The 27,506-nt window shown below is 39.2% G+C and overlaps 2 protein-coding genes across 3 annotated transcripts; one reads left to right on the forward strand and one right to left on the reverse strand.

Moving 5' to 3' along the window:
- The first annotated feature begins 2,114 nt into the window (after positions 1–2,114).
- Positions 2,115–5,510, forward strand: GPX2 (glutathione peroxidase 2). Of its 2 annotated transcripts, XM_036906048.2 has the most exons (3): positions 2,115–2,492; positions 4,784–4,879; positions 5,196–5,510. In XM_036906048.2, the coding sequence occupies exons 1-3, from the start codon at positions 2,271–2,273 to the stop codon at positions 5,493–5,495; spliced, it is 618 nt and encodes a 205-aa protein (XP_036761943.1). In that variant the 5' UTR covers positions 2,115–2,270; the 3' UTR covers positions 5,496–5,510. The 2 variants fall into 2 exon arrangements, with proteins under 2 accessions (XP_036761943.1, XP_036761944.2); XM_036906049.2 differs by having other exon boundaries at positions 2,125–2,492; positions 4,784–5,469.
- Positions 5,511–8,670: 3,160 nt separating this feature from the next.
- Positions 8,671–24,532, reverse strand: CHURC1 (churchill domain containing 1). Its single transcript, XM_036906050.2, has 4 exons — positions 24,376–24,532; positions 17,787–17,922; positions 16,182–16,252; positions 8,671–10,924 (listed from the first exon to the last, which is right to left on the reverse strand). Exons 1-4 carry the CDS (start codon positions 24,493–24,495, stop codon positions 10,832–10,834), a joined length of 420 nt encoding a protein of 139 aa, XP_036761945.1. The 5' UTR covers positions 24,496–24,532; the 3' UTR covers positions 8,671–10,831.
- Positions 24,533–27,506: the final 2,974 nt, after the last annotated feature.

Below are 27,506 nucleotides of genomic sequence, written 5' to 3' on the forward strand. Positions count from 1 at the left end.
CAGAGTACAACAAGGCAGGGCAATGGTAGCTGAAGATTAACCTGCACTTTACAGTTCACAGAGCTCTTCTACTATTTTATCTCCTCTATCCTAACAGTTACATCTGTGTGAGATAAGGAGGGTGATTAGCTTTATGCAAAGTCAGCAGGTAAGGAAACAGGTGCCTAAAGGCCCCAAGCAACAGTGGCAGAGTTGTGTCTAGAAACCATTAGAATTGGAATCTCTGGAGGGGAAAATTCTGGTATCTCTATGTAGAAAAACCTCCATAAGCAATTCTCATTTGCACCCAGCTGTGAACCACCAACCTAGGCTTTCCGCCTACTAAGCCAGTGCAATTTCCAGAACTATTGTTCCCGTGGAAAACTGGGTCATACACTTATGCATGTTCAAAATTACAAGCTTCTGGAAAGTGGGCCGGTTTTGAAGTAAAGCTGGAGACAAAAAGGTATTTTAGGAGAGCCTCATCAATTTTATTCAATCATGGAAGGTGAGAAGTTGGGTGACTCAAAGGGTCTTAGGTTGCACCTGAAGAAAAGGGATAGCTTAGGAAGAAGGAACCCACACTCAGCTCAGGAACCCAGTGGTCTGGAAAGAGCTCACATAATGGCAGCCAATAAGAGGTGTCTGGAAGCCCAGACAGTACTGGGGAAGCTCTAGGCATACAGGTAAGTCTGGCAAGTTCATGTTAAAACTTAGCACATTGTCAGGGCCAAGTTCTTCTGACTGTTTTTGGTAGGACATTTATTGTGTGCTAGGAACCCCACCCAGCTCAGCAGGGGACAAACTTCAATCCGCACTTCCTGCTACCTCTTCTACTAGCCAAAAATTCCATTCTCACTAAGGTAATAGAGGCTTGGTTTAGGGAGCAGCCAGCTGGGACATGATTTCTCGCATGCTATAAACAGCCCTGGAACAGGCTACAGAAGATAGAAAAGTTGGGCATGCCCCTGGTGTGTAGTTCCTCCATCTTCTCAACAAATCAAATTCTCAGGACTAGCTGCTCTTCAACCTTGCTTATTCTGTATTCTAGGATACAGTTCCTAATGGACGGGTACCAAAAAAAACTCTCCAGTAAATATCTGCATTGTTATTAAAATACCACTTGAAAATCTCAAAGCCAGGTAAAATCTAACTGCCGGTTTTACTGATGGAGAAACCCAGTCATTTAAAAAAAATGTGATTTGGTGAGTTGGGTGCTGGGGAAGAATGAAGTGAAGCTTTAGGTCTTCCCTTGGCAGCTCTGCAAATGTCCTGCAGCACATTGCTTGCCTGGTGCTACAAACATCAAGGATGGCCTACCTGGGTCTAGAACGATAGCAGCTGTGACTCAGTGCACACTTGCTTCCATGGAGAACCAACACAAGCCCCATCTGGGAAGTCTTTTGATAGTGATTGAGCCTCTGTCTGAGGAGATAAGGGGGAGCTCATTCCCTCCAAGTTTACCAACCTGTTCTGAGACTTCTCACCCTTATCCCAGCCACAACTGACAATATCCTCGTGACCCTATGGAAGCAGGTGTGGGATAGAGCATAGGATACAGTACAGTGCAGGGGCAAGAGCAGATGTGTTCTACAGCACAAGGAATGTCACTTGGCTGAAAGACTTTTCAAGACAAACTTCATCTCTTCAGCTTGGTACAGGCTGAAGCACTGAAAGCCATTATTTTTACAAAACCCCACACTGATCTCCAAAGGGTCCCCTTGATTTTGTGCTTGTGGAAAGCAACAGTATTATGTATGTTTCAGTTGTAGTCCAAGTTCAGGGGAAATGTGCCCGTGTTCTCTTCCTCATCTTCCAGATCTCAGCAGACCCTGGACTCTCAATTGCACAATTCAGAGCTTGGCACTTAGCTGGCACTCAATGAAAGTTTGTGCCAAGTGAAAACAACATGCTGGGGCAAATAGGAGTCAATCCTGTATCCCTCCCTCCCTCCCTTTTTTCCTCCCCGTTAGACCTATGGGGCTCTGGTTTCCTGCAAGTAGTGAATTATTCATGCCTGTCTGCTCATAGATATCAAATTGGCTCTCCCCAGGTTGCCAGTAGAGGGCAGGGAGGCGGCTTTGTTCAGAATCTGTAAATAGGAGGAGCAATCTTGTTGAAACTGCACTTACAGGTTGGTGACTTTTTTGCTAAGTCATCCTGGGGAAGCTCTAAGCCCCACTGTGAGATTCTTCCTTTCCTCCTGCCAAGCTCCTCCTTCCTCCCCACCCCTTTAATAGCCCCTTAAGTGGGCTCACACCACTCCACAGGGCTCACTCAGCACTCTGACAATGGCTTACATTGCAAAGTCCTTCTATGACCTTAGTGCTGTCAGCCTGGATGGGGAGAAGGTAGATTTCAATGCATTCCGAGGCCGGGCAGTGCTGATTGAGAATGTGGCCTCGCTCTGAGGCACAACCACCCGGGACTTCACCCAGCTCAACGAGCTGCAATGTCGATTTCCCAGGCGCCTGCTGGTTCTTGGCTTCCCTTGCAACCAATTTGGACATCAGGTGAGGGGTCCCTTGTATGGTACCATGGAGTTGAGTTGCTAAGGGGAGCGGGGAGTGACTGTGTGTTGGAAGGTCTGGAATCATGGGTATGTTTCGTTAATCTAGGTCTTTAGCTACCTGTGAATAACAAGTGGAAGTGTATATGATTCTAACTGTGATTTAAACACCAAGGGTGTGGATTGGTTTGTTGTCTGTCTTCCCACTATGCTATCTATATGAGGACTGATACCAGGTCTGTTTTCCTCTCCATTGTGTCCTCAGTACCTGGAGTATAGAAGGCACTCATTAAATAGATGTTGAGTGAATGAGTGGAGGAAATAGAAGATCAAGAATCAAACTAGGATTGAACTGATTTAGGAGACCCCAGCTAAACTTGGTTCTGCTATTTAATGGCTTTGTGCTCTAGCAAGAGTCGCTCAATTTTTCTTTTCTAGTTTGCTCATCTGTAAACTGAAGATAATGCCACTTATCTCATATTTTGAGATTCAGAGGATAAGATATACAAAAATAACTTGAGGATATAAAGTAATAATGCAAATACAAGCAACTTTATTATTTAGATTGAAGGATTTTGTTTGTTTTAAATCAGCCAAGTGGAGAGTGAATTCAGGGGAAAGCTAAGGGTTTTTGCAATGGGCCTGTTGTCTCCTCTGGGCATCATATGGGCCTCTCCATCTTTCTTTCATGGGGCAAGTCATTGTAGATCTTCAGTCTAGACACCTCAAGTTGTCTTTTAGGAATCCTGTTTTCACTTATTATTTTAATAGCACAAGCAGGCAGAATGTACTCAAGTGAACCCTCTAATTATAATCTCCTTAGGTCAATTCACAGTGGCATGAAGGCAAGGAAGAGAGTAGCAGAGATATCACCAGGAAGGCAGAAGTGTCATTGGCTGTGACAAACCTGAGCCAAAACCATTCCTATTCTCCTCGTTCCTTAACTGTCCAAGTCTGTTTCTAGGCTTGGCCAAGTTAGGAGAGAGAGAAAAGGCAAAACCACATTAGACCCTAAAGACGCCGCCAGCCTTCGCTAACACTTCAGGCTAGCCAGTTGATGGAGGGAATTTATAAGCTACAGGTTGCCAGCCAGCCATTTGCATTAAGAAGGAAAATGCCTAATAGAGATCAGCTCTGGGCTCTAGATGTCACGTGGTCTGAATGCCTGTACTAACTGGTTCTAGCAGTCAGAGGCAGGAACCTTCTTCCAGAGGGAGACATCTGACTCTCAGTCTGTGGGGAAGGGGTGGAAAACGAGGGTTTCCATGGCCCTCTTGGGAGTGTCGGGTAGGGAATGCTGAGTGGGAATAGGACAGGGATGGCAGTGGGGAGGCGCCAGGCTAAGAGCTGGAGCATTCACAGCTGAGATCAGAGGGGCAGCCACTGAGTTTCAGGGGTAGGAGTCTTGGGACAGCAGTCCAGAAGTGAAAAGAATGGTAATTACACAGTCACACCCTTTGGCCCTCAAGCACATATTTCCTTATCTTCCCCTGGCCCGTTCCAGAATCTTAAACCCTCTATCCTATTTAGTTCACCCCTGTTGGTCAGTAGAGTACATTCACTGTTGTCGCTAACTTATTTACCTTTTGTGGTACCTGAAAACCTGAAAACCAGACTTCCTTGGATGGGATCTTATCAAAACCTCCTCCTCCTCACACTTCAGATAAAGGACAGGGCAACATGAAAGCTATAAATCCCGTTCTAGGTCTGTTTCACTCATAGTTTGAGGAACTGCACAGGGCAGAGGCAAAGGCTGTACTCAACACCCACATGTCATTAGAAGGAATGGAGGCAAAACCAGGGCAGAGGCAAAGGGATGGTGGGAGCAGGCTGTGTGTGTGTGTGTGTGTGTGTGTGTGTGTGTGTGTGTATGTGTTAGGTAGGCAGGCAAGAGGGCTCTAGGCAGTATGATCTGAGCCTCCTTTCCCTTTCTTTCTATTGCCCTGATCTCAAGATTCCTTGAAGCTTTAGGCAGATATGCGTAGAACTGCTCAGAGTAGACTGGACAGAGACAAGTGCTGTATCTTCTAGGATAAGAACAGACAAGCTAGGAACTGCAAGAACTTTCAGAAATGGCCTAGCAAACCATTCCCTCTCAAACAACAGCTATGAGAGGGTAAATGCCAAGTCAAGAGAAGGGCAAAGCAAAAGAAGAAGGAAAGAGAAGTAACAGAGGGAAAAGAAAAAAAAAGAAAAGAATGAACCTGGGAAGGGCATATAGGAGGGTGAAAGATTTTTTGTGGATCCTTTATTTCCCCCTTTCTTTTCCATGCCTTTGTCTTTTTTCTCCCCCAGGAAAACTGTCAGAATGAGGAGATCCTGAACAGTCTCAAGCATGTCCGCCCTGGGGGTGGATTCCAGCCTACCTTTACTCTTGTCCAAAAGTGTGAGGTGAATGGTCAGAATGAGCATCCTGTCTTCGCCTACCTGAAGGACAAGCTCCCCTACCCCTATGATGACCCATTTTCCCTCATGACCGACCCCAAATTCATCATTTGGAGCCCGGTGCGCCGCTCAGATGTGGCCTGGAACTTTGAGAAGTTCCTCATTGGGCCGGAGGGGGAGCCCTTCCGACGCTACAGCCACACCTTTCCCACAGTCAGCATTGAGCCTGACATCAAGCGCCTCCTCAAAGTTGCCATTTAAGCACAAGCTGCCCAGCACACAGACCTCCTGCTCCATCTAGTCCCTGTACGTCTTTCCTTAGGACACGGTGTGCTCCCAGGAGACACTGCTGGACCTGGAGGTCAGTCCCCTTCATGGAAGAGCCTTGCCTTTCTGGTCCCCCTGTTTCCTTTCCCTCCCCACCTGCCCCCATCTTCTGGTTGGTGATTCAACTTGGGGCTCCAAGACTTGGGTGGGCTTTGGACCTTCACAGAATGATGGCACCTTCCTAAACCTGTATGGGTGGTGTCCGAGAAGTGTGAAGGGCTTGGAGCCAGCCTGCTTGATGAGTTCAATAAAAGGCAGGTGTGGAAATGGCCAGGCTCTGTGTCTCCTTCCTTGAAAGAGGATAGAGGAATGGTACAAAACTGCAGGTGTGAGAGAGGAGCTGACAGTGCACAGGCTTGGTAGAAGGAGACTGTGATCAAGGGACACCCTAATTACTGTCTGGAGAGCAGGCCCTGGTCAAGGTCTGCAGTGGCAGATGGAATTGCAGAAAATGTGAATTTCCAGAACTTGGGAAAAGGGGGATAGGGAGAAGTGGAGAGGAAGAAACGACAGTGGGCCCTCTGGTTTGAGAGTACTGGCAGGTTAGAGGATTCCAATCAGGAAGATGTCACTCTCACTGCGGATACTGGGCCAACATTACCCGCACCTTGAGAAATTCCTGAGAAGTCAATTTGGTTAACTTGTTCTGATGGCAAGGGTGTGGAGGGTGCAGTTACTGAGAACACAAAGAGCACTTACCCTTTTCTTGGTCACATGAATGAGTAACATTTGCTTGTGATCCTTTGCTAGACTGACTCTCCCTTCTTTTTAAAGTTCACATTCCACCCTTGTCTTTCTCAAACTCACATGTTCACAAATTCAGGCACAAGACAAACAAGTTTAGGCATGAATGACTAGTTTTTTTCCCATGAGGGTGGGGATGGGAGGCCTCCCTGCAGACAGTTAGGCTGTTCATAACCTGCCAGCACAATAGCTGTTCTCTAGGAGAAGAGTTCTGCCAGATGGCTCTGGAAGGACAGTGGCTCAGATTCCTCATCCAGTGCAGGCCTACTCACAAAGCTCCAAGACCACCAAGGCCAAGCACCATCATTCTCTGGGAATGATATCTGCCAAAAGGCCGCTGCCTGTCCACTTTGTCCCACAAACCTCTTCCTGGAAACTTCTTGTTGCACTTTTTCTTTGACCACTGGATGAAATATTTTACTTCTCTTAGTTGAATCTCTGAAGGGACAATCCTCCAAACTGGACACACTGAGAACCCCAAAGGGGAAATGCCTTTCCTATGATGTTACTATAACTATTTTCCAAGCACTTGAAGCATCTGAGAAGTAAATGTGGAATAGAGGTTGAAGACCCCCACTATCTTAACTTCCACTAAAGCTATGTCATCAAATGTGCTTTAATTAAAAAGGGTAACCTAAGCGTTACAGTAGGAATCCCCTAGCATCCTTCTGCAGGGCCTTCTGTTAAATTAAGGTTGCCTTTCACTTGACTGAAAACTCAAGCCTTTCAAGATTCCTGCTCTTAAAGCCAATAGCTGAGGTAAGGATTTTGGGGGAGTGGGATCAAGCCCTGATTTTAGAGCAGTAACTGCAGAGACACATCGCTTACCTGAAGAAATGAATTGCAGAATTCACTGTGGATACTAGTATGACTTGCTCATCATCTTCATAGTGCAATAGCCTGTTACGTTCAAGAACAGAGCCAGCTCTCCTGGATGCTGGCACTGTGCCACAGGCAATTTAGGGCCTGGTACACCAGTACAACGAGTTGGGTTTTTCCCCTGAGGCTCAAGTTGAAAGAATTATTTAGAGATTCTCAAAGGAATGGAAATTACCATATAAGTGATTTTGCAGAGAGTCAGAAAAGGCCATACTGCTAGAAAGAGGGCTTCTCACTTGGGCAGAGAAATGCTATTTGCTTCAGAAGTGACCTGGCCTGAGGAGGGAACAGGGCAAGCAGGACTGGAAGAACTTGTTTTACAAGGACATTTCATTTTACTAAATCTTTAGTTGTGTTGTTAAAATGAAGAGAAATGAGAAACCGTTTCTTTTATTCCTCATCTTGTTTACCCCCCTTTAATATCCTAGGAAGTATCAGCTTATAGTCATAAACAGACTCAGCAAGCTTAATATAATCACCCACTTTCCTAGATCAACAAAATCTTTTAATCAAATTTCCCTAGAGGCACTCAGGAAGCAGGCAGAAGTCTCATCAACAAGCTCTCCCAGAAGTGCTAAGATAATGCTACTCAATTTGGGGGAGGGACAGAGGGAGTCACTTCTCTAAGGACTCTTACAAAAAAATGTAACTTGGAATAAGTAAGTTTATGGGGGCCAACATACACAGGCTGAAATTGATGATTATCTACTCCATGACTATGTTCCCATAGTTATATTTCCTTAGTTTAAGAAACTCTAATTGGTGACTTCAAACCTGGTGATTTCTTACAATCACCATCACAACCAACATCCAAACTACCATTTGTTGACTATTTACTATGCTCCCACACTGCACTAATCACTTTATATATACTAGGATATTTAATCCTTATACTGACCCTATGAGCAATTTTTATCTCTATTTAAAGAGAATCGAGTAGGACACCAGCCAAGACAAAGGGCTAGTAAGCAGCAGAGTTGAAAGTTAAATCCAAAGCTTTTACTCTTAAAGCCACGACACAGCAGTGTGCCTTCTATCCAAAGTGCCTTCATGAAGACCCCAACAGCTGCCTATACAGCACTGCACAACCTAATCGTGTTTTTACTTATATCATTTGATTTAAAATCTCTGTGAAGGAGGCATGATTATATTCTATTTTGCCATCAAAGAACCAAGGTACATGTAGAATAAGTGACTTGCCCAATGTCCCACTACAAGCAGGTGGCAAAGCTACTGTATAGTCCCAGGTCCCTTGATTTCCTTTCTACCCAACCATACTGTACCTAACAATAGAGACTTGTACTACAGTCAAGAAACATACATTTTAAAACTGAGTAACTTAGCCTTGCCCATAAAATAATGAAACTGAACAGATTATTGATAGACTGAAATAAAGAACAGTGAACATATATATTCTCAGTAATTATTTACAAGCAACAAACCTTAACTGGTTGTGTCCTGAATATATGAAACGTCAGTTAGTTAGTATTGGGACAGCCCATTTGAGAAAGACAGAGATAGCTATAACAACAAAACAACATGTTGAGCTTTGAACTCTTCAGGGTCTAAGTAGGCAGACCCCAGATCTGTACATCATGGAGTGAGTAGACAAAGAATGAGGTGCCAAGACAAGACCACATTCCCAATTATACCTACAGTTGATTCTTTTCCTTCTTTTATTTCAGGAAGAGAAGTAAGGAAGACTGATGCTTTTGCCTGTTTCCCCTTTATTTAAACAGAAAAATGTGGATTCAATAGAACTGGATTCAAGAGGTTTTTGTTAGATACACAGAATTCTAGAAGATAAAGTACACTGTTAGTTTAACAATGAAATATACAGAAAAGACTTCATGTTTTAAAGTTTTAATATGTATAGTCCAAAAGAGATAATTATACAATCTGCCATAGAAGAGGGTATCAGTAGGGGCACATAAAATCGTACTCTGGAGCTCCAAATGCCTAAGTTGGAAGCATTAGCAAACTCCAAGAAGGAACAATTCAGAGGGTATAATAGGCTTAGTGCTGTTACTTAAAGTAATTAAACATTTTCTCTGCTTTGTGGATTCATTTCACCAAACGATATTCTCAGTAGGTCAGACAAAGGTTTGCAGAAAAGTGGAAAACTTTTTCCAGGAATAAAACAACTGATGCCTAAGGATACTGGTTTAACATGCCTAGATTCCTCCGAGTGCTGGCACTGAGAGTCTCAATTTCTCCCTAACCTTGCCAGACCCTTTTACTTTAGTGTACTCAACACTATTATTGAGAGGGAGTCACTGTACTTAACTAGCTTTGTGACCTTGAGTAAGTTCCTTAACTTCTTTGTGCCTTAGTTCCTTTGGCTGTAAAATTGGAGTAACAACAGTACCTACTTCATGGAGTTGTTAATGAGGATTAAGTAAGTGCTTAAAAAGGCCTTGGTACACAGTAAGTACTCAATAAACCTCCACTGCCATTATTCCTATTATGTAACAAAGCATTTCCTTCGTATCAAGAAGGAACACTTTGCTCACTTTTTTTCCCATAAGCAAAGACTTAGTTCAGAATCTTAGTTCCAAATCTCTTAGATATGAAGAGGAAATGATTTTATTTCTAATGCCTGGCCTTTTAAGTTTTGATATCAGAATGCGAAGAACTAACTGAAACCAGCTCACTGTATCTAATACTTTACATGCTTTCCAAAGCATTTTACATTCATTGTTCATTTGGACATTTTAACAGTACTGTGAAGGAAATATATATCAATTTTTATTAGCCTGATTTTTACAGAAATGGGACAATAAAGTCTGGAGTAATGCTTTGCCTAATGGTTATACTGCTACCAAATGGCAGAGAAGCCCAAATGCCAGGGTTTGTGACACCCAAGTCAGTGTTCTTTCAACTATGCAAGGTAAGATTTTCCAAGATCTTTTTGGAGCAACTGAAATCATTCTATTTATCTATTTAACTAACTAAAGTTCCCACTTTTTTCAGACTTCCCTAATTATAACAAGATGTCCTTTTTGCCCCAGAATCCTACCCAGGATACCTCATTACATTTAGTTGTTATGTCTCCTTAGGCTCTTTTTGGCTGTGAGAGCTTCTCAGCCTTACTTGTCTTTGATGACCTTGAGAGTTTTGAGGAGCACTGGTCAGCTATTTTGTGGACTGGCCCTCATCTGGGATTTACCTGATGTTTTTCTCATGATTAGATGGATTGTAAGTTTTTGGGAGGAAGACCACAAAGGTCAAGTGCCCTCTCCTCACTCATATCAAGGGTACATACTATCAACATGGCTTATCATCAAGGATGTTAATCTTGGTCACCTGGCTGAGCTCAGTTTTGTCAGGATTCTCCACTGCAAAGTTACTTTCCCTCTTCCCATTCTACTCTCTGTAAAGAAGATGCTATGTACAACCCATACTTAAGGAATGGGGGTATTTACATATATTACTTGAAATTCTTCTGCACGGAAGATTTATCCTCTCCAATTTCTGTATTTTACTCAATCATTTATTTACATCAGCATAGAATCATGGATATTTCTAGTTTGGGTTATAATCCAATACTACTTTACTTTGTTGCTCAAACTGTTCCAGCTTTGGTCACTGGGGTTTCAATCAGTTGACTCACATCCCTTTGCATACTCCCAATCATTGTGATTTTTGGAGGGAGCACTTCTTTTTTTTGTGGTATAAGATGCTCTAAGCTCATCTTGTATATTTAGTGCCCCAGTCCTAAAATCAGCCTTGTTATTGGCCACCAGGTCTTCTCCTATCCTAGTAATTTTTTTAGCCACATAACTGCTAACAAAGTTGCTTCATTCTGGCTGCACTGATGTGAACTGGGAACATTATCAGAAGAGCTCGGCTCTAAAGACCAGCAATCACCTGAACTACTTTCAAAAAATAGGTAAGTCTAAGCAGAAAGAAAAGCAAATAATTTCCATTATAAACTAAGACAAACCATCAGGCTTGCTGTATTGTAAACCAACACAACATAGTTAAAACAGAACTGCAGAGAGATCTTTAGAATAAGAGAGTCATTTGTCGGGGATCATCAGGGAGAATACTGATGGTGTCTTCAGCTTTGCCACATAACAGACACAGCATGGTATACTCCTAGAACAACATAAAGTGCACAATCACCTTGACGAACAGGGAGAAGAACACTTCATAACTTACTCTGGTAAAGCTGTTCTCTACAAACTATCGCGGTTCTTTCTGTGCATTAGATCCAATTCTTCAACGCTTATCAGCGATGTCTTAGGTTTGTTCTGGGTATCCTGGAGTCCTTCAGTTATGTAAACTGAATACATGCAGATGTTCTATTTACTATGGATGAGAATGTCAGCTTGAAAGTGCATGGCTAGTTTTTGGATTTGAAGTACACACATATTGGGCTTAGTGCTGCTATTTAAAGTAATGAAGCAACTTGAGTGTGGGTCCCTGGGGACAAATTCCTGTTCTGACAGTTGTTCCTTTCTAGGATATTTAACACTAACATGTAACAGAAATGATTAAAAAAAGAAAGAACCTTCCCAAACCAAGTTATTTTTATCTACTCTAGGAAAATAAACAATTATGATAAATCCATTAGTATGTTATGCCTCATATTTAGATAGCTAGTTGTCTGGAATTTGATATGCTTAAGGAGTTTTATGTTTCTTGAGCTTAACAAATGTCCAGACTGGAGACAGAAGGGATTTTGTTTTAGGCAAAAATTCTTAGGACAAACTCCTGTTTTTATAGCTGTCCGTTTCTAGGATATTTAATATCTAGGTTACAAATACAGGAACATATCTTTTTTTGCTTAAAAACCTTTTTATCTTCTTTAGGAAAATGAGCATTTATGTTAAATCTGTTAGTATTTCCACAGGTGACACTGGAATTGCTAGCTGTCTGAAAACTGATCAGTCAAGGTAGTTTATGTTTCCTGGGTCTGAGCAGTCACTAGAGAAAGGGTCACAGAAATAAACAATGACTGTTGTACAAAGACTCAGAAGTAGGCAACTGCATTTCCATTTCAAGTGAGTGAGTTCAGCAGGGGAACTTAGGTGAGGCAGTGGAAAGACTATGTCTTAAAGACCACACAATTTTGAAGTCTACATACACAGTAGAAATAGACGCTAATGCTTGGTGAACAAAATACAAGTCTCATGAATTAATAACAAAATAAAAATCTACTCTCTTCAAGGTCTTTTACTGCTTTCAAATACGCTTTCAAATACTTCAGCTTTCACCCACCAGATATTACTAGTAGGATATCAAGAAATGAAGAAAGAAAAGTAATACAGGGAAAATGTGTGAAGCTAGACAAATATTTGAGTTTTCAACTCATCTACCCATTGATAAGCTTTTCTTAAGCGCCTAAATGTTCTGCAATGTGTTAGGTACACTGGCAGACATGAAAGAAAACAGGGACAAGGGCTAACATTGCAAAATTTACAATCTAATTTGGGAGAAAGAAAAAATCTAACACATGGTATAACCTGGAAAGGTTATCAAAATCAGGAAGACTGATTACACTTATAATCTTTAATTTATATGCAGTCTGGATTCCAAATTTCATTATAAGTCAAGTGTTTGGAATTCAAAAGCAGTTTCCCACAGAAGTAATGTACACTGCAGTTAGGTTCCCAGGGAAATCCAGGGAGTCTTTTAAATTTATATTGCACAAGTACTACAGACTCTAACCATATATAGCAGTGTTTTTGTGGGAAAGTACGTCTAGAATTCTAATTTGCAATGCCAGGTACATATCTCCCTGGCAGGAATATGGTGAGATCAGGACACCTTTTCCTAAAACCAGCCAAGTTGGGAGAATGAGAATTCCTCCCAGTCATTCACAGAGACCCTCAAAGTGCTGGGGTAAAAGCCTATGGGTAGAGATTTGGAAGGTAGGGTCGAGTGGGTGGAACCACTTTTGGATAGGACCAGATCCTTTATTTTGTTCTGAGGGTCCCATGGCCTTTCTCTATCCTTTTAGTTCTGACCCCAAGTCCTCTCCTTCCCTGGTCCACAGAGGAACAAAACGCAGTCTCACAATTCCTGAGGCAAAAACATAGTCCTTTTAATGGCTTTAAGGGTGATATAAAAAAATAAAGGAAACTTATAATCTTTTAATATGTATTTTCCATTTACACTCTGTCTCTACTTTCCCCTCTATTCTTGTCATCAGAAAAATCTTACTTTTTTAACAATGGTACTGTGGTTTTAAAAACAGAATCTTCTAGAGATACATACTGAAATATTTATAGAAGTAGTGATATGTTTGGGATCTGCTTCAAAATAATCTTGTGGGGAGAAGTAGGAATAGTGAGGTACAAATAAAGCAAACTGAAGCTGGTAGTGGAGGTTAATACACTGTTCTGCCTACTTTTGATTATGTTTAAATTTCTCATAAGATATTTAAAACAAAACAAAACATTACCAATGGTGGGAATACCACCTTGAACCTGAACTACTGCTGGACTAGATGGGGGCTGGCGTAGGGCAGAGATGGAGGATATTCATCATTCATAGCAGCTGGGAATGAAGAGTTCTGTGATTGTCAGGCCAAGATGGAAGTTCCCAGGTAGCTTTGCACGTGAGCAGGGCTTGCTGTAAGTACAAGGAGAGTTCAGAAAGCAACGTATGCTAGACTATCAAAAGTAAGAAGGGGATAGAATTTAAGTTCAGCCTGAAAGAGGTAAGATTTGGTTGACTTAAACGTAGAAAAAGGGACAAGTAAGGAAAAAAGCACAAATAAGGGCAGCGATACAGAAAAGAGCAAGCATATTTCGCATATGGAGTAGCAAAGGAGTTACAGGATGATATATTTAAGGAAGATTAATTTGAAGGCAGGGTGAGAACTACAGTTCGGGGCTGCTGCAATAATTTAGGTTTCAGTGGGTATGGTCCTTGGCATGAGGTGTGGCAGCAGAGCCATGAAAAAAAGCTATAGAAATAAAGAAAGAAAGGAGGGAAGGCAGGGTTAGGGTTAGAGAAGGAGATATGGAAGATGTCCACTAGGTTTCAGCTGAGACTTAGAGTGCATGTGCTCGCTTTTGAGGGTACAGAGAAGGCGCCAGACCAGTGACCAAAGCTCAGAAAAAAATCAAGTAGAGAAAAACAGGAAAGGAAACCAGAGAAAAAGCAAAGGAGCCATCAAAATGATTTAAAAATAAAGAAAAAATTCTAGCATTATAGACCTCAAGGGAAGAAATGCTTCAAAAAGACAACAGTTAACAAAACCAGATCCAGAAGAGATGTCAGAAGATGTAAGAACTGAGGCAGTCCCAGGATTTGGCTACATTATAGGAAACCTGCAAGAAAATAGTTTTAGTAGAGTGAAAATGAAAGCCAGTTAATAGGTGGTTAAGAGGAGCATAGGGAAATAAGGGAAATAGGGTAAAGCACTATTCAAGTAAAGAAGCAAAAGGAAGGAAGATGACTAGAGGATGAATCAAAGAGGCAGCTGAGTGAAATGAAAGGATTTTTTTTTTCTTTTAGCAAATGAGGAATTAAGTATATTTAATTTTAAGTGTATTTTTAATGTGCAAGATGTTTTAAATCCCATGGAGTAAAAGAGGATGCTAAAAATAAAGAACATAGCATAAGATTCCTGAGGAAATGCAGCAGGGTTATCATCAGAGAGGAAGAAATAGAAATCTTCCTCTACAGCAGGAAGGAAGGAAGAGTCTAAAGTTGGGACAATCTATGCAGGGTACACATAAGAAGAGTAGTGAGAAATAAGAGAAAGGGGAGCAGGGCTAGCCCAATGAGAACCCTGGAGTAAGGAATGTGGATACTATACTGTAGGTAAAGGTGAGCTGTGGGAAGGCCAAAAATGTGGTCTGAAAGCAACATTTTAAGAAAAATAATCTAATGGCAGAATATATAATATGGGTGGGAGGAAGATACGATGGGAGAGAGAAGACTGGAGGTAGAGAGTCCAGTTTAAGAGTTTTTTCCAAGAGGATTTCACTCTATGTAGGCATTATGATTACAAGCCATCTTCCTTTATAGTTTTCCTACTCCAGAGTAATTTCTGGGGTGGCTTTGAAAATGGCTGTGTTCAGTTATAAAGGAAAATCAGCTGGACTTTGGTCTCATGGCAGAGATGTATAATGGCTCTACTAGGGCATAAACATGCCATCTCATCATCCATTTAGGGGCTCTCAAATATTCACCAGAGCTTTAGGACCTTCTGCAAAATAGCTTTAAGCACTCTTCTTCCCATGAAATAATAGAGCTCCTCCTTTAAGCCCATGACATGCTCCTTTCCCTATTTGGCTCCAACTCATTCACTGAGATCTTGATTTTCCCCCAAGTTACACATTATCTACTTTTTTTTTGAGGCATAATTTTTGGATGCTGAGGAGATATGGTCAAGATGTTGTTCAGACTAACCACAACGTATTAGACCCGATTCTGATAGGTGACTAAGTACTTTCTTCCACACTAAAATAAGAATGAAAAAAAAAGCTATTTTATAAGATTCTGTTATGAAAAAAAAATTTTATAATTAAAATAGCACCCAAATTTGAAGGATTAAAAAAAATTCCTTGCCTGTTAAAAGCATAACCGGATATTTATGCCCTATGGATGAATATGTAGTCACACTAAAAATTTGTGATTCAATCTGAAGTCTTGAAAACAGAGGCAGTGAGAGACAGATACAGGTTCCAGTGTGTCCTCGTGGATTCTAGTTTGTCCTTGGCTCTCCCGCACTGTCCAGCTTTCCTTCCTGACCACAGATCTGTGCATCTTCAGCAACTTAGGCCTACACCCGCCTTCTGTGGCATTCTTCCCATGCTTTCACAATGGTTTAAGACCTTATCCTTATAATAAATCCCCATTCTCTATCCTTACAGTGGTTCAGCTTCTTTCCTCCAACAGTGGTACATCCATCTTGTCATTTTACTTAATAAATAATATTAAAATGTCTTACCACAATTGAGATTACAGAGTTGCTCAACTCAACACACCTACAAGGGTAACAAAGATAACCTCTTCTCACAATTTCCATGCCCAGCAGTGGACAGGTCAACACTTAAAGCCAACAATTGTGCAATCAGATAATTGGATAGAGAAAAAACGGGTGCGATAGTAACCTCATAAGAAGCCATAATGTGCTGTTCTTCATAAACAAAAATGAGAGGACAGAAATGCCATTTGTAAGGCATGCATTTTGCTTTGTGACTCTTGTGAAGTCAGGTTTGAGCAGATGCACCTACAGGTAGTGTCTCTCTCAACTTACATAGGGAGAAGAGAGAGAGGGATGGTCTCCTTTAATATTCATTAACACTTCATTTATGAAAACTATATCTAGACTTTCAAAGGTACTTTTATTATCCCCCTCCCCCACAACAACATACCATATTTATATATTTACCTGAAATTCATCCATGATACTGAATGTATACTCATGTCTGGCTACTACGTGATGACAATTCTTACACAGATCTGCCAAAACAGAGAAAGACTTAAATAATTAATTCTTGGAAGATGTCTTAGGATGGTAAAATTCTATTCTCACCATGGAATTGCTTTAAAAGAACCTTAACTCTGTCATATTTAATATAGCAGGAAACCCATTATAATATCTACCTTAATAGGAAATCCAGAATCTATCATGTAGCAATGCTACATAATTAAGGGTCTGAATTCAGAGATTTAATGTGCATATATTAATTCCTACTAAAAGCTCTCTAAGGTAATCAATGAACAGATATATAAATGTGTTTTTTAAACTAACTGGACCTAGTGTATAAAAGCTTTTGTTTTTCAGGATGATAGAAATTGTGCTGCTATAACCAATCATAAATCAAAACAATGGTAGTCATTAAAGTGACTCTAATGGTAACAAAAGACTAGCAAAAACATACATAACAAACAACCATGATTTACTGAGTGCTTACTGTATGTCAGATACTTTTTTAAATGTTTTTTACCTGTTTATTCACTTTTCTCAAGAAACCCAAAGAGGTAGTAGATGCCATTATCATCACCTTTTCAGGGATAAGGAAACAAAGGCACACTGTGGTTAAGTAACTAGTAGGACTACTGAGCTAAGAAATGTTGGAACCAGAATTCAAACCCAAGCATTCTGGCTCCAGAGCCCCTGCTCTTAACCACTATGCCCCACTACTTGGAACAAAATAAGAGTTTAAAGGGGGACATGCTAAAACAAAGAAAAGATTCTTCTAATTTGGAACATTTTTCTGTAGTCTGACTTTATTCTAAAGGCTTAGTGTCTTTATGCCCCTCTTTCAAAATATCATTATTTGCACATTTGTTTCCCACATATTCAGAGCATACTGAACAACCATGAGACAAGCAAAAAGGGGATTCAAACAGTTTAAATAATTGTCACAATATCTGAGCACTAAGGTGTACACATACTTAGTATACTCATAGGAATTTTCAGTGCCAACCTTAGAATTGATTCCCTTTTATTACACAGTTTATTTAGTTTCCCAGCACTGAGGATGAGGGCCAGCATATGACGGTAGCATGCTCACAGCAGCAAAGGAAACAACAAACTGACAGTGAGATGGGAGACCAAGCAAAAACTGTGATGGAAGCAGAAATAAGACTAAAAATCCCAGGGTCATTGGGAGCAAACAGCTGTAAACACTTCAATAGCTGTTGGAGTACATCATTGTGTTACACAGTTATAGTAGAAAATGAAAACTCACATGGATGACCCTAAAGATAAAAAAAAAATATCTCTTATCTTGTTTCAGAAGGCTTTAAAAATAAACAAACAAAACTGCTGTCTGAGTCACATGCTTCAGTTACATCTAAAAATCACTTATGTAGAATATCCGATGATGATGTCAGATAAAAGAGGGCATATGTATTTCCCTCTTATAAACCTAACTAGTAACTATATCTTGTAATACAATATTGAAATAGGCTTCATGTTTTGCACAGCATATCAACTTTCAAAACCAATACCTGCTAACAGACTTGTATGAAAACAAAGTCTACTTACGATCATAAGTAACTATTTCTTCTCCATCTTCCTCTTTGGAAGATTTGTTTGTGATCAGCATAAAATCCCGCTTACTGCACACTGCACAGCCTGTAAAGTTCAGCAAGAAAGATCCATTCTCCAGGCAGATGTTACCCTAAAACATTAAAAATAGGAATTTAATTTTCTTATATTTCAAAATCCTTGGTGAAAATGTTTAATAGACTTAAAATGTCTAATGGCAAAAAATATGGCGAGAATTTACTCAAAGGCTATGCCAAGTAATTTTTGAAATTACTTAAGCCTTAAATATACCACAAAATAAGCAAATAAAAATAAACCCTCAGTTCTACAGATGTAGGTCTTAACAGATACGTATGACTCAGGCAGAGAAGATAAGCTCTGCATTTCATCGGACTGACACCATGGCATTCAAAAGGGAAAATGTTTTTCTTCATACTAAGAAACTGTAAACAAATTATGCTCTAGGCTCAAAGGAGGTCTTTGCTAAATGCTTACTAATAATTGTTTAGAAATAAGTCATTTTATTAATAACCTAATTCAACCTCATTTGTCCAACTGAATATTTTGATAGTTGATATGACAGAAAACTATTTGAATCAATATTTCTCCAATCCAGCTATGTGCCTGATACTGTGTAAAGCACAGCAGAGGATTCAAGGATGAGTAATATCCTTCTACCATCAAGGTGCTTATGAAGTACCCGGGGAATTAAATAATGCCTTAAATGATGCCACAGTGAAGCCTTCCTGAATTCCCACCACCATGATGAATCTCTTCTTCCTCGGTGGCTTTTAGTGCTGTATACTAATGCAGAGATTAACTCTGGTTGGGGGGAAATCAAGCTAAATATATAGTTTGGATATACTAAATCATAGGCACATCAACTTAACTACAAAAGGGGAAAAAACTTGGGGTTAAAGTATAAATTTCTAGCTATTAAGAACAAATGTTTGATTTAAAAAAAACTTTACTGAGGTGTAATTTACATACAGCAAAATCCACACTGTAAGGGTATAGATGACTTTTAACAAACGTATGCCAATGGAATCACTACCCCATTCAAATATAAAAATTTCTATCTTCCCAGGAAGTTCCTTCCTTTTCAGTCTATCTCCAACCCCTCTCTCACTCCAGGCACCCACTGATCTATCTATCTACAGAGATTAGTTTTGCCTGTTCTAAAATTGTAAATAAATAGAATCATATAGTATACTCTTTTGCATCCAGCTTCTTTTGATCAACATGATGTCCATATTAATCATTAGTGTTGTATGTATTGGTAATTTGTTGCATTTTATTGCCAAATAGTATTTCATTGCATGTTATTTATCTGTTGATATACATTTAGGTTCTTTCCAGTTTTTGACTATTATGAATAAAGCAGCTAAGAAGTTTCATGTACGAGCATTGTGTGGACATATATCTTTCTCTTGGGTAAATATCTAGAAATGGAATTACTGAATCATATAGCAAAAATAGGGTATGTATACACTTTATAAGAAACTGCCAAATAGTTTTCCAATTTCTATTCCCATCAGCAATGTGAGTTCCAGTTTTTCCAACACTAGGTATTGTTGTCTTTTTAATTTTAGTCTTTCTAATCATGTAAAGTGGTATTTTATTATTTCCTTGTAGTTTTAATTTGCATTTCCTTGATGACTAATGAGGTTGAGCATCATTGCATGGTGCTTATTTACTTATCTCCTGTGAAGTGTCTACTCAACTCTTTTGCCCATTTGTTAAAAGTTAGGCTGTCTTACTGAGTTATAAGAGTTATGACTAAGCTAAAAAAGTTCTTTATATATCTTACATACATCCTTTGTCAGATTTATATTACAAATATGTTTTGTATTTGGTTTCCCATTTTTTGTTGTTGTTGTCTTTTGAAGAACAGTTTTGATTTTTATGACATCTAATTATAAAATATTTTCTTTCAGTATCTGTGCTTGTCTTCAAGGACATCTTCTAGAAGCTTTACAGCTTTAGCTTGTAGGTTTGGGCTTATGCTCCATTTTGAAATAATTTTTATATATGATATGAACTAAGGATCAAGTTTCATTTATTTCCATATGAATATTCAGTTGTTCCAGCAACAACTGTTGAAAAGACTATCCTTTCCCCATTCAATTACACTGGCACCTTTGTGGAAAACTCAAATGACTATATATGTGTGGGTCTACTTTTGGCTGCTTGGTTCCCTTGATTTACAGGTCTATCTTTGCCCTAATATCACATTCTCTTGATTACTATAGCTTTATAGTAAGTCTGTAAGTCAGGTAGTTTATGTTTTACAACTTCACTAGTTTAGGTTCTTTTCATTTCCATACAAATTTTAGAATCAGGTTATAAACTTTTAGAAAAAAGCTTGCTGTGGTTTGAATTGGGACTGCACTGAACCTATAAAAGCTGATTCCTGAGGACTCTATTGAAGAATGAAAAAAAACTGTTAAAAAAAAAAGATCTAAATACCAATTTCAAATAAACTGAAATTCATTTTTTAAGAACAGATTCTAACAATTCTGAAAGGACTGTACCCATAAATACAAATACCCTATACAATGTGGCCTCTGTGATTTAACCTTGTTTGTAGGCAGAATGTAAACTTTAAGGAAACACAGAGAGAAAAGAGACCTATGTAATTGTTGTAAGGAAATGAATACTTGAAATGGCAAAATTCAAGTATACTATCTAGAAACTGATGGGGCTTTCTAAAGGCCCCTTGGTCATTTGAAAGCAGTGAGGGAACCTTCATAAGTGAGACATGGCTTTTATTAGATGAGGCAAAATTAATGTCCAAATTTGAGAAGGTAAATTAAAGCACACAATATTCAGGGAAAACTTCTGAGGCTCTCACAATGGGAGGAAAAAGAAGAATGCGATCTAAACCAATTCCGCAGTAAGAAGAGTAAATTATAACAGTTTCAAGCAAACAGGAAAAAAAGTCAAATATTAACGAGGATTTGTAAAGATATGCAAGTGTGCAAGAAGAAATAACTGAATACTATGATGATAACTAGGATGACAGTATATATAATAAAATCTTGTAAATTTAATAAACCTGTAATTACTTTGCTAGGAATTGGACCAATGTGTTTTTCCAGAAAACTATTATCTCAGGTGGTACAATTTAATAATGCATGTTTTGTCAGGGAATGTTTAAAATTAAAAATGGAGAATATAGTTTTTAAAGAGCCAAATTTTAGTTTTATGATTTTTCTCTACTGTTTTTCTATTTTCTAATTCATTAACATCTATTCTAATCTTTACTATTTCCTTTCTTCTGCTTGCTTTGGGTTTAGCTTGCTTTTGTTTTTTCACATTCTTAAGTGGAAAGTTAAGTTATTGATTCCAGATTGTTCCTTTTTAATATATGTGCAGGACATAATTTTAAAGCATGCATTACGTACAACTGTTTTATTAATTATATATCAAACCCAGCATTTAGTTAAATATGGTTAATGCTAAGCAAGAATTTGAATATGTACATGAACTCTGGTAGCTTAATTTTAAGTGATGTATATAAAACATGTAATTTCTAATTTAAACATATCACTAATTCACACTGATCATTTCCCTCTGATTAATCTAAATCCATGATGCATTTCTATATTGCTATTGCATTACAAAGAAATTTAAAGCTGAAATGTAAACTATATAGGTTTCATTTCCAGTTTGATGTGGAAAATGTTTTATTACAATTTTGTGCCTGATCAATTTTAATTTTTAGAAATGCAGTAGAATTCAGGTTCCAATTGGTTTTAAATGACTTTTTGAAAGAAAAAAAATAATTTAGTTCACAGCTGAGTAAAAAAAGTGGGGTTCAGAATATTGGTATGGTTCATTTCGAATTTGACTCATGCTTAAGTTCCAGTTCTTGGTGTAACATTGCAAAGTAGGCCAGAGCTCTATTAGGAATTCAATACAGTGTACTTCTAGTCTGTGAAAAACAACTACTACAAAACTCCAAAATTTTATGAAACCAAGGATAAAAAAATTAGTATTACCTACTCACCTGCACTTAAAAGCACAACATGCTAATTCATTTTTTTCTCTGCCAAATTTTTTGAGTGAATGGACTACACTTGCTACCACCATCTTATTACCTTATCCTTTGCTAAGTTCAAGCAAAGTGGCTTATGCTCCTACTGCCCTTCAAAAAAATCTCATGAGTTGGAAGGATCCTTGAGATTTCAAATGATCAGTTAGTCTCTACTGAACAAAAGAGTTCAATTCCTCTAAAGGTTACCCACTCCATTTTTGAAAATGTTAGTTTAAATTCTTTATTCTGACTCTAAGCCTTTGACCGCTAACATCCACCCACTCTTTCTAAAGCTGCCTTCTGAAATTCCAAATAAAAGTTTAATTCTTCCTCATGACAGCTTTAATTATTTTAGAACACAATAAAGTCAGAGAAAAGTGCTTATGAAAGGCGATTTCCAGGTTTTCCAATCACCTCAATCCTTTTCTCTAATCCGCTTCCCATCTTTATTTTCGCTTCCTAAATTCATTCATTCCTTGAAACTCAGTCCTTGATTTCTGCTTGATTCTCTACTTTCTTTTCCTAAGGGAACAAATCCTTTCTATTTTGACACCTTTTTCTGGTTGACTCATCTGTTTGAATCTGACACTCAAACTGCAATCTTTTGTTTTCACTTGACTCCTTGGATGTTACATTCTTAACCTCAAGTGAAACATGATAAAAACAATCCGACCATTTGGTTCTCCTTCCATATGCCACCAATTGCTGCAATGATACTTCCAGTTTCCCAGTTGCCTAGGTTGAAAACCCCAAGATCATCTAGAGCTCTTTCCTTGTTTCCCACTGCATGAAATTGGTTGCGTCCCATTAATTCTCTCTTTGATATGAGGTCTCATTATTTCATGCCTACATTACTGTCGCCATGACTCCCCAAATGTTCTGTAGGACTCTCCTTTCACATTTCCCCCATCCCATCATCTCTACATACAACCATAAGATTCATTTTCCTAAATAACAGATTTTGGAATAATTTCCCTATTCAATTTTCTTTTGACGGTAGCCCAATGCCTAAAGTGTAAAATCTAAACTCACTATAGCTTGTCTTTGGATTAGCTCAACTCCTATGAATCCAAACTAATGTCTTTAATACTCGCCACTGCAAACAGCTCCCTCATGGTCCATGTAATATGAAGGGTTCATTACTGTATTCATAAAAATATTTTTAAACTTTAAATAGAACACAATACAGAAAATGAAACATTAATGTACAGCATCAGGACTCTACTTATTAGACTTCAGTAGTAATCCCAGTAGTGACTACCAAAAATGTCTCTGTAGTGCCAAAAGTCCCTTGGGAGGGAAGAGCGCTCCCATCTTGTGCACCACTGCTCTCATTTATTCACTTTCATTACTCATTCATTAATGGTGTTCCATTCTATATCACACTTTTCCAGTCTACTACTACAAATAATCTGTTATAAACATTCTTATACAAGTCTCTAGGAACACATGCACATGCACTTATTTCTCTAGAATGGGAATTGCTGAGTCATTCAGTATATATTATCTTTACTTAACAATTCTAGACCTTTTTCAAATAGGTTTTACTGTATGAGTGCTGACGTGGTTATATACCCATCCCAAAAGACTAAATGCTACTCAAAATACTAAGAAACAAAAGCAACGATAGGGATTTTCTACCTTCCAACCAATACAAGAATCTTTGTACTTGTTATTTCCCCCAGGCTTTGGCTTCTCCTTTCTTTTCTACCCGAGACACAACTATCTTTCCAGTCCCAATTCAAGTCCACCTTTCTTTTGGGAGAAGAACGCTAACCGATTTTTTTCTCCCCTCTTTCTAAACTTGAATAGCATTTATGGACTGGACTCTACTCATCTTTTGTTAATCCCATACTCCCCTAAACCCTAAGTTTTCAGTAAGGGACCACGGAAGCTGCCTTTTATTTCTTCTTTGGTATCCCTTTCTGGCCCACCAAAGTATTCTGGCTACATACGCACATACGTTCAATAAATGTACCTTGAGTGAATGACAGTAAAGAAGTTTCGCAACCTCCTGAGTAGGAGAGGAACAGAGATTTGAGAGAAGGAAACTGAACTCTAGCCTTGGTTCTCATACTAACTAGAATGTGAACTTGGGCAAGTGATTTTCGCTTTCTGGACATTAGTTTCTTCATCTGCAAAGTTGGGTTAGAACAGATGACCTCAGAAGCCCCTTCCAGAGCTAGAATTCAGTGAGAAAATTCAACTTCATGAAAGCGAGCTTGAGGATGAGAGCACGGGAAGGCGTGGGAGCGTCCTCCTGCTGTAGACTGGGTTGCTGTTGGTGTGGGGGTTTCTCTTGTTGCCCCTGGAGCTCAAGAGAAGTGGGGTGACGGCTGATCTCACCGCCGGGACCGGGACGGCGGGAACTGACGACCGCAGGCCACCCCCGCTGACAGGTGCCTAAATACAGCTAGCTACCGGGGTCACCGGAATGGGCAGAGTGGCTGAGTCGGTCCCGAGCCCGGCTCGCAGGGAAGGCCGGCCGCGGGGAGGAAAAGCCTCACGGGCTAAGGAAGCGGAAAATCTCGGCGCCCACTCGCTCACCCGGTTGGGATATTCCTTCTCCACACAGTCCCCACACATCTTGACGCCGTTACCGAGGAAGGTTCGCCTTTGCTTCCGGGAAGACGAACCATCGCGAGATCTAAGAGAAGGTTGCCGCATGCGCCCCAAGTACTCGACCCTGGAGTATTTGGTCTCAAAGATTCGAAGTTTCAGCCCCTTAGCAACTGTTGTTAGGGCGGGGCCTGGTCTTCCAGGCAACAACGGTGCGCAGGGAATAGGACTTCGGAAACCTGACAGGAGGAAAGAACCGTGGGCCATGTGGCGGGAAGGGGAAAAGGATCTTGGACTGAACAGATTTCTAATAGGCGCTCTCCTGAGTTTAGGTTGACAGAAGGGCAAGTCATAGTACACAAGAAAGATAATTTGTTTCTCACCGCCTCGGCTTATTTATTCTATATAAAGATGAAATAATAATAATTCAAATGTTTTTCCATACCATTTCTTAAGACAGTCGAGAGTGATAAATCAGATCTCGGTAGGTGAATAAGCAATAACTGAAGTGTTTGGGAAGAGGCACTTAACAGGTCTGTAGAGAATCTCCTAAAATGAACACTTAAAATGTCAGTAACAAATGACCATCCCAGAGTCCTCTGGAGAACATAACGACAGGAAAGTGTCTCTATCTCCCTATGTGTCACAGAAGCACCTCAGTGGCAGGCAAGAACTATGTAAATAGAAAATGGCCAGGTCAGTTATCCCTGTAATCCCCTGGAGCTCAAAATGCTGCGAATGGTGCCCTACCTCTTCCTTTCCTCTGTATCGAAATCATCTTACTATTCACAATGATATAATGAACCTGAACACACACCTTCAAAATCTGTCTTTGTGTTTCTGAACACCCTGTTTTTTTGTTTGTTTGTTTATTTTTATCATATCCAGCTAACGGAACATCAGCATCCTCCCTTGAGCCTGCTTTATTGCAGCCAAGTCAGTGAAGAAAGCTCAGGAGGCATATGAGACTCCAGGATCCAGACTCTTTGAAATAATAATTATTTCAAAGCAAGCCAGTTTAATTGGGTTTGCCAATATATGGGAATTCTATCTCCACTGGAGTGTTGAAATTATAACCTTTACTATATCAGCCTCTGGTAAGGATCTGCAATAGCTAATAAAAGTCACAGATGTGTTGAGAAGCACTGCACAAGCTAGTGCCTTCAGAGTCACTCTATTCTTGGAATAATTATAATGCCTTTGAATGACATTTTACACCTTTCAAAATGTCCTCATTTCAGTTTCTGTTCTTTACAACTCTATAAAATTGTTGAGGAAAGTATGTCTCCCCTTCCCAGATAAGGAAACCAAGGAAAGAACTGGTCTTGTCTGTGGTAACAAAATTACTCAGTATTCCGCCAGGGCTAGAACTGCCCTTGGCTCAACTTCTTTTTAATACAGTAGCAACATGTGACTAAGGCCCTTTCAATTTTGAACTGAGATGTGTTTTAAGTACATTCTGCACACTGAATTTAGAAGACTATGAAAAAAAGTTAAATATTTCACTAGAAATGTATATATTTATTACATATTGAGATGATTGGACTGAACAAAAATATATTATTAAAATTAATGTTACTTATTTCTTTTTAAAACCTAGCAACTGAAAAATGTAAATACACATGTAGCTTGCATTATATTTCTATTGCACAGGGCTGGTCTATACAATTCTCTCTTTAGATCCATGTAAAAATGAGTCCTCTTTTTTTAAAGCCTAATGCTGACTTTTAATTTTACTAATCATTGTATCTATTCTATTCAATTCTGTAGACATTAGTTGAGTGCCTTTGCTGTGCAAGGAACTATGTGGACAACAGGATGATGAAAAAACATTGTCCTTTCTTGTTCTCTAGATATTAATAACAGAGTCTTAGAGATAAATGAGCACAAATATCTATAATTACTAGCAGACTGTGATCAAAGAGCACAAAATGGAGTGACTATTTTAAAGAGGGGTATTGGAAAGAGGAATTTGAGTCTTGAAGAATGTATTTCATTTCAAAAGCAGAGAGTTTAACTGTAGGAATTTCAGATGGATCTTGCCAAGGAGTTTGGATTTTATTCTGCATGTAATAGGGAACCACTGGAAGTCTGAGCAGGAGAGTGATATCAGAGCTGTGGTTTAGGAAGGTTATTTTAGCATCATTTGGGACCAATTGGAACTGGAAGAAATTGGACATTGAAAGGTATACACTAACAGGAACCACAAGGGGGAGATGGATAGCTTTCTGTCGCATCACTAATGGAGAACATGCATGATCAAAAAATTAAATTTAAAAAAATTACAGTGCATTAAAGATCTCAAAGAGTAGGTTTTTTGGCATGAACTGATTTCATGTTCAGAAGCATAAAAGACAATCTACATATTTACCAGCATCTTTTTACCTTCCCAGAATAATATGGTATCTTGTTATTAAAATGAGCAAGTGAATAAAAAAATCAAAATCTTATTCATAGGCACAAAAACTCAAGAGCTAATGGCTATCCACCCAGTGAAGTTCTCCACTCAAATCTAACTATAGCCAGGGAATAGAGGTGGCAAAAGAGACTGCAGGAGGAGGGAGACAGGACCAGAAATTGAAATGTAATTGTGGTAATGGGAATATGAGAGTCTCTGAAGCTGACAGGTGGAAGAAAGGAAAATAGAGGATACAAAGCAGGAGAGATTAGCACCTAAAAGAATGACCAATTAGTTGTAAAATAAGCAAAAAAAAAATGTTTAAAAATGTATTTTCTTTTCTCTAATAATTATATAAAATCAAGTTTGCAGGAACCATTTAAGGATTACCCTTCTAACAGAAGTCTTTTGGGGACATTACCCTGCCTATAGTCTTGAATAAACATGTGTTATCAATAACATATATCAAATACACCCATGTGTTGCAGTTTATGCATGAGCTACCACTTGGTAAAAGGAATCCATTTAGGAAACTATAAATGTTAAAATGGTTCAATTACATATGCTAAACTACATCCCTGGGGCAGGATTAAAATTTTCCCTTGAGAGTACAGTTTGAATCTCCTTTTAGCATTCTCTTTCTAGTACTTATTTTCTTTTTCCCTTTTATGATGTCGGAAGCCAAGAGGCTGGTAGAATGCAGTGCTGAGCAGACCTATCC

The sequence above is a fragment of the Manis pentadactyla genome, chromosome 11 (assembly GCF_030020395.1).
Source record: "Manis pentadactyla isolate mManPen7 chromosome 11, mManPen7.hap1, whole genome shotgun sequence".
In the NCBI taxonomy this organism is placed as follows: Eukaryota; Metazoa; Chordata; class Mammalia; order Pholidota; family Manidae; genus Manis; species Manis pentadactyla.

Excerpts from the sequence above, each read along its gene's own strand:
- CHURC1 (XM_036906050.2), bottom strand. The coding sequence starts at position 24,495 with ATGCGGCAACCTTCTCTTAGATCTCGCGATGGTTCGTCTTCCCGGAAG. Across the intron at positions 17,923-24,375 it reads AGAAGGAATATCCCAACCGG|GGTAACATCTGCCTGGAGAA; the intron begins GTGAGCGAGTGG and ends TTAATGTTTTAG. Across the intron at positions 10,925-16,181 it reads GTATCATGGATGAATTTCAG|GAGTATACCATGCTGTGTCT; the intron begins GTAAATATATAA and ends ATGTTGTTCTAG.